Source organism: Tupaia chinensis, unplaced genomic scaffold (genome assembly GCF_000334495.1).
Source record: "Tupaia chinensis unplaced genomic scaffold, TupChi_1.0 Scaffold000527_1, whole genome shotgun sequence".
In the NCBI taxonomy this organism is placed as follows: domain Eukaryota; kingdom Metazoa; phylum Chordata; class Mammalia; order Scandentia; family Tupaiidae; genus Tupaia; species Tupaia belangeri.
The window spans coordinates 4,663,216-4,670,256 of NW_006160040.1; the positions used below are offsets into that span (position 1 = coordinate 4,663,216).

The following is a 7,041-nucleotide window of genomic DNA, read 5'->3' on the forward strand; positions in this document are numbered from 1 at the left end:
ATTAATGGAATTTTTTTTTTTTTTTTTTTACGGAGAGATTTTCACTGTAGGGCGCGTGCGCTCACCAGACAGACAGAGAGAGACACAGAGACAGAAAGCGAGAAAACACCCTCCAGGAGGGATGGTCACGCCGCAATCCCTTCTCCTCCATTCTCCTCTCAGGATCTTGGGCATGCACGCACACGCGCCCGGCGTGAGTTTTAAGCCACCGGGTCCGGGACACGAACGGCAGTCGACTACGTGGGAGTCCAGCGACATAGCCATTACGCTAACTGCTGGTTCCCCAATCAATGGAATTTTCACAAAATATTTGTTCATAACTCTGAGAGAGACAGTACTTAGAGGTAACAAAGGCCTTGAACTTTCAGCTCTTGATCAAATTTAAATAATGTATTTCTTGGATAATAAAATACCTGATTTATGGGATCATCAGCTGATTCAGTATTATTTTGTCTTTGTCATAGATATAAGTATACAGTTAAGCTCAGCCCAGTCTCGTTGTACTCTTCTGGAGAAGCAACTAGAATATACAAAGAGAATGGTTCTCAATGTAGAGCGAGAAAAGAATATGATCCTAGAACAACAGGTGAGCATGATTCTGTGAAGACTGATAATATAACTTAATCTATTTTGAGTAATATTTAATATCATGAGAAAACTGTCATATTGAAACCTTAGGTAGGACTAGCCCTGCAGCCTAGAGGTTAAGGGAGCAAGATCCCACTTGGCCAACCATGGTTCAAATCCTAGCCCTAGCAACTTGAGAAACATACTAGGTGCATGTAGGTGTTTACACAAAATCCCAACAGTGTGGACAGATAGAGAAGGGACTGTGGCTTGACCACACCCCCATTAGGGGGTGCATTCTCCCCGTCTTTATTTGCTGTATCTCTGTTTCTCCCTTGAAAATGTATGTGCCCTTTGGCAATAAAAAGAAAATTTTCTTTTCTTTTTTAAGAAAGAGATTTTTGCTGTAAGGCACATTTTACTCATCAGAAAGACAGACAAAAATTGAGAAATCCACCCTTTGGGTGGATGGCCATTCTGCAATCCCTTCTCCTTCATTCTCACTGGATTTTGTGCTCACATGCACACATGCCTGGCCTGAGTTTCAAGCTGCCAGGTCTGGAACTCGAACCATAGTCAGTCATGTGGGAGTCCAGCAGTGTACCACTATGCCATTTGCTGGTCCCAAAAAAGAAAATCTTAAGGTAGGATATAAAGCTGTATATAGTAGATTCTATACTTAGGGTAATGGCAGGCTGGGTCATCTGGACTGACTCTTCCTGCAGAAAAATAAGAAAAGCTAGAAAGAATATTTTAAAAAGAAAGAAAGAAAAACAAAGGGAAGAAAAATACACAAAAGCATTTGATAACTGACAAGGTAAGGAAGAATCACCATTCAAACTCTGTATACAGACTTCAATCCAGAGAATTTGGGTTCCTTCTGAGGGCATTTATGATTCCAGCAGAGAGAGTTGAGAAGCTAAAAATTGCATTCGACAGACATCCTTTTGGGGCTGGATGTTAAAGTCTAAAATCAACCAAGAGTAAAAACCTTACTCTTGTGCTCTGAGAGCTCTGTAAGTGTAAATAAAATGCTGGGCTGTTACTTGAACAGTAATTGGCCATGTCAGATGCAGCTTCCAACTCACAGCGCTTAACCACTGTGCTACAGGGCCTGTCTACTTTGTAGTTTTTAAAGAGAGATTTAGTACATCTTTTCCTAAATTTAAACATATATATATATATGTTTTATGCTAGTGTGAATAGTCTAGGATATTTTAAAATTTCATTTTAGGTTTATCTATTACTGGTATATAAAAATATAATTGATTTTTGTTTGACCATGTATATCATAGACTTGCCAAATTTATTAGTTTTAGTAGTTTTCATATTTTTAAGGAGTTTCTATATGTAAAATCATGTAATCTATGAATAAAGACAGTTTTCATTTTCAGTCTTAGAATATTAACTAGAGTGGCAAGGACTAATATCCTTTAAAAGTAATGGGGACTAACATCTTTACTTTGTTCCTTATCTTTGGGGTAAGCTACCAGTCTTTCACTATTAAGTATAATATTTACTGCAGGTATTTCATACCAGCCCTTTATCAAATTTTGGTAATTATTTTCTATTCTTAGTTTGTTGAAAGATTTTATCATTAATGGATGTCAAATGTTTTTTCTGCATCTGTTAAGAGGGTCATATGACTTTATTTCTTTTATTCTGTTAACATGGCAACTTATGTTGATTACTTTTCAAATATTAATAAACCTTGCCTCCTGGTATTTACCTCAGTTGATCCTGCTGTATCATTCTTTTCCTGCATGGCTTGGTTGATTTTGTTGATATTTAAGTATTTTTACAACTATTTCCATGAGGGATTTTGGTACATAATTTTCTTATAATGCCTAATTTTGGTACCATGGTTTTACTGGCCTCATAAAATTAGTTGGGAAGATTCCTTCTTGTATTTTTTGAAAGACCTTGTGATTGATTAGTATGATTTCTTTTTTAATTTAAATTTTTTCATAGAATTCAACACTTGATAGAAACTATCTGGGGGAAGAGTTTTCTTTGTAGGATTCAATTTATGTAACAGATATCTGACTACTCAGATTTTCTATTTCTTTTTATATTTTTTATGGTGTTCCCTCTTTCATTTCAGTTATTACTCATTTATGGTTTTGTTTTAAAAAGAAAAAAATTGTTAGGGGTCAGATAGTAGCACAGGGGTAAAGTGCGATGCTCTGCAAGATAGTCCTACACAGGAAAGTTACCTGTTCAAGTCTAGAACCTTCCTGAGTATGACCATGTGCTTGTCCATGATCCAGGACTGGCTGAAGGCTGAGGATGGTTCATGATTTCAAGAACTTGTTGGGGGTGCCATCTCTCTCTTTCTCTTTCTGTATTTCTCTCACTCAGGGAAAACTTAAATAAAATTTTTAAGAAGATTATCAGTTCACCTATCACTCTATAATTTTATTGATTTTTTGTAAAGAGAAACATTTGTTTTTTTTTTAATTCATATTCTGCTTCATTGAATCCAGCTTTATTATTCCCTTATAACTCACATAGGATTTTTTCTTTTTATTACCAGAGGGCTCATGTGCTCACCAGAAAGAGATGAGAGACAGATACTTTATTTTAAAATACATATTTTTATAAGATTTTTGTTAGAGGGCATGTGTACCTGCCAGAGAGAGATAGAGATGGAAAGTGAGAAAGCATCCACCATGGGGAATGGTCATGTCTCAATCCTTTCTGTTCTGTTTTCTTCCGCTTTGTGAGATTCTTGCACAGGCATGCACATGTGCCTGTGTTTTTCAAGCTACAGGAACCAAGACTCAAACTGCACAGTCAGCCACACGGGATCCAACCAATTTATCACCATGCTATGTGCTTGCGCCATACTTTTAAATCAGAGCTATAAATATTCCTCTAAACACTGCTTTACCTGCATGCTATACATTTTGGTAGTTTGTATTTTCATTATCATTCAGTTCAAGATATTTTCTGACTTCTCTGATGAATTCTTTTTAGATTTTGTTTGCTGGTCCTCTGCTTTTTAAATTGTTGCTCTAGGGGCAAGAGTATGTGTTTTGTTTTTGAGGTTTTTTTGCACTTTTAACTTTATTAAAATTAATAAAATGATAAACACAGTAACAGGTAAGCGAGAATTCAGTACATTTAGTTGGATAATATTTTAAAATGTACATATTCACAAGCTCATAGATTCTTTGCTACCATAGAACTTTTAGTCTGTGTAGTTGAAATCTTCTGGAATGCCAATTTTTTTTTCATTTATTTATTTTTACATTTTTCCACAAACATTTACTTTATGTATCAAAAAATTTTTGCTCATACTCCATAGTTCATGACAGTTAATAAACAACTTTCAAAATTTCAAACTACTGAATTTTAAAGATAATGTTCAAAATATTTCTTATAATTTTGTTTGTGACTCTTTAACAATGGAGACAATATAGTTTTAAATATTTTGAGAAAATATTTACATGTCAACTACTCAAATTGTTGAAAAGCAAATGCCCAGCACACAAGGTATAACGTTTCAATCAAAGCCCTGTCCAATAGTATTTCCAATTTCTGATTCAATGCAACAAGCATTATTGAACTCATGCAAATAACCCTACTGCCAAAAAATAAGAATATTCCCAAATATTTCCAATTCAAGAGGAGTCAGGAAGGAAGAAAAATGTATGTTTCCATTTAAAGAAACATACAAGAAAAATATTTTAACATGAACCTATCAACAACTCGAATGTAAAATGTTTAAATTGGGCAAACAAAGTATAATTAAAAAAAAATCAGTAATGTTTTACTCAAAAATCATAAAATTCTATTTCGTCATTTCAGTTTTATGTTCAAACACTCTTCTGTTGAATATGCAGTGTTACTGTGGTCCAGTTTTTCCATTTAAATCCTGGAAGTTAACATTCATCGCTATTATTGATGTTTCTTGTCCCTAGTAATTAAATTGGTCATTTTCGTGGTTGCCTTTTGTTCTCTTATTTCTGTATGTGTCTTTAGTTTTCCTGGTAGAGAACTCCTTTCAGAACTTCGTGAAGAGTGGGTGTGCTACTCGCAAATTCTTTCAGGTCCTGTTTATCTGAGAATGTTTTTAATCCTTTCTTTCCATATGAAAGATAATCTTGCCAGGTATAGTATTCTTGGTTGAAACTGTTTTTCACTTAACACTTTGATTTATGTTCCGATTCTTTCCTTGCTCACATTGTTTCTGATGAGAAGTCTGAGGTTAGCCTGATGGGATAACCTTTATAAGTAACCTGACGTTTCTATCTTGCCAATTTTAGTATCTCATCTTTGTCTGTAGATTTGACCAGTCTGGCTATGATGTGCCCTGGAGAAGATCTTCTTGGGTTGATTTTATTAGGGATCCTTTGTATTTCTTGGGTCTGGATATTTGAATGCCTTTCTAGATTTGGAAAGTTTTCTTACAAGATTTCATAGAATAGATTATCAATGCCCTTATTAGTTTCCTCACCTTCTGGGATACCAAGTATCCAGATGTTTGGGTGCTTAATACTGTCTAATAGTTCTCATATAGTATTCTCATTTTTTTTTGTTGTTATTTTCTCCATTTTTTGTTTTTGTTTTTGTTTTTGTTTTTGCTTGTTTTTTCCCAGATCAGAGGTTTTCCCTTCAATATACGAGATTCGATTTTCTGCATGGACAATCTGCTTTTAATACTTTCAAGGGAGCTTTTGATTTCCTGAATGGCATCCTTCATCTCCAATAGCTCAATTTGATTCTTTTTTATGGTGTGTATTTCCTCTTTCAGGTCATGGAAGAACTTCAACACCTCCTGGAACTCAGTGTCTCTTTTCTCCTGTATCTTCTGAAGTTCATTATCTCTCAGCTTTTGCATCTTGTTTAGTTTTGTCACAATGAATATTCTGAATTCTTTTTCAGACATTTCCATGAGATCTACTATATTGTCTGAGGATGGGATGAGGGATTGTTCTTTTTTCCTTAGGGGAGAGATATTTTCTTGATTTCTCATGTTTCTTGTGCCTCTGCAGTGGTTTCTGGTCATTCTGTGACAAAATCTATTTTCCACTGTGTTTCACAATGTGATATCCACAGAAAGATTAGGAGTTCAGATTTATAAAAAGAAATTTCTTCATTAAAGCAGGAGGTTCAATAAGTGGTGAGGATTTCAATGATTCTAAAAGTATTCAGATGCTTGGCTACTATGCACCAAGGCCTATCTAGACATTCAGTGTGTGGAGAGTGAAGCTTAGAGTGGGAAAGTAAGGATAAAAAGAAATAAGCAAAAAGCAAAAAAAAAAAAAAAAAAAAAAACAAAAAAAAAAGAAAAATAGTACCAAAAAAGAGAAAAAAAAATTTTTTACACATCAAAAAACAAAAAATTAACATGCCAGGACACACTTCAGCTTTAAAATGGCTTCTGGAATTAGCAAGTGAAAGAAAAGGTCCAAGGTGAGGAGAAGTGGTTGAAAAGATTTTTTTTTTAATTTAAAATTTAAAGAGAGAGTGTGAGACAGAGAGGTAGATATCCAAAGACAGAGAAAAGACGGAGGTCGCCCTAACCTTGTGAATATTTCAGGTGTCTAGGAGATGGAGCCTAGAGCATATCTTCCCTGAACATGCCAGAACACACCTCAGCTTTAAAATGGCTTCTTGTCTGAATATTTCAGGACTAGGAGATAGAGCCTAGAGCATAGCTTCCCTGAACACGCCAGGACACACCTCAGCTTTAAAATGGCTTCTGGAATTAGCAAGTGAAAAAAAGGCCTAAGGTGAGGAGAAGTGGTTGAAAAGTTTAAAAACAAAAATTTAAAATTTAAAGAGAGGGTGTGAGACAGACAGACAGACAGCCAGAAACAGAGAAAAGACAGAGGTTGCCCTACCTTGTCTGAATATTTCAGGAGTCTAGGAGATGGAGCCTAGAGCATAGCTTCCCTGAACATGCCAGGACACACCTCAGTTTTAAAATGGCGTCTTGTCTGAATATTTCAGGAGTCTAGGACATGGAGCCTAGAGCACAGCTTCCCTGAACACGCCAGAACAAACCTCAGCTTTAAAATGGCATCTTCCCTGAATATTTCAGGAGTCTAGGAGATGGAGCCTAGAGCATAGCTTCCCTGAACATGCCAGGACACACCTCAGTTTTAAAATGGCGTCTTGTCTGAATATTTCAGGAGTTTAGGAGATAGAGCCTAGAACATAGCTTCCTTGAACACGCCAGGACACATCTCAGCTTTAAAATGGCTTCTTGTCGGAATGTTTCAGGAGTCTCAGAATGCCATGATTTTTATCAATTTTATTTTCTTCAAGCCCAAATTTTCTTTTGGCCCAAGATTTTATGGCAAATATGTTATCAGTTAATTTGTTAGGAGCTTCTTTAGCTACTTTATTTGCTTGTTGCATTTCTTCCACAACTTGTGGATCACATTCTTTGTCTTTTTCCACTTCCACCTTTAGTTGTTCCCTCTGGTTCCGAAGTGAGGAAAGCTCTTTTGCTAGCATTAT

At 35.6% G+C, this 7,041-nt stretch overlaps 1 protein-coding gene and 1 pseudogene across 11 annotated transcripts in view; one reads left to right on the plus strand and one right to left on the minus strand.

The window, feature by feature from the left end:
- CEP57L1 (centrosomal protein 57 like 1) overlaps nt 1-7,041 on the plus strand; it is a 68,449-nt gene that overhangs the window by 47,077 nt on the left and 14,331 nt on the right. For all 11 annotated transcript variants that reach the window (XM_006156967.3, XM_006156970.3, XM_006156965.3 and 8 more), the window contains one exon: nt 465-586. In XM_006156967.3, coding sequence (XP_006157029.1) covers nt 465-586 — 122 coding nt within the window. The remainder of the gene's footprint in view (nt 1-464; nt 587-7,041) is intronic.
- The window catches only part of LOC102470329 (meiotic nuclear division protein 1 homolog), a 3,779-nt pseudogene continuing 498 nt past the window's right edge, over nt 3,761-7,041 (minus strand).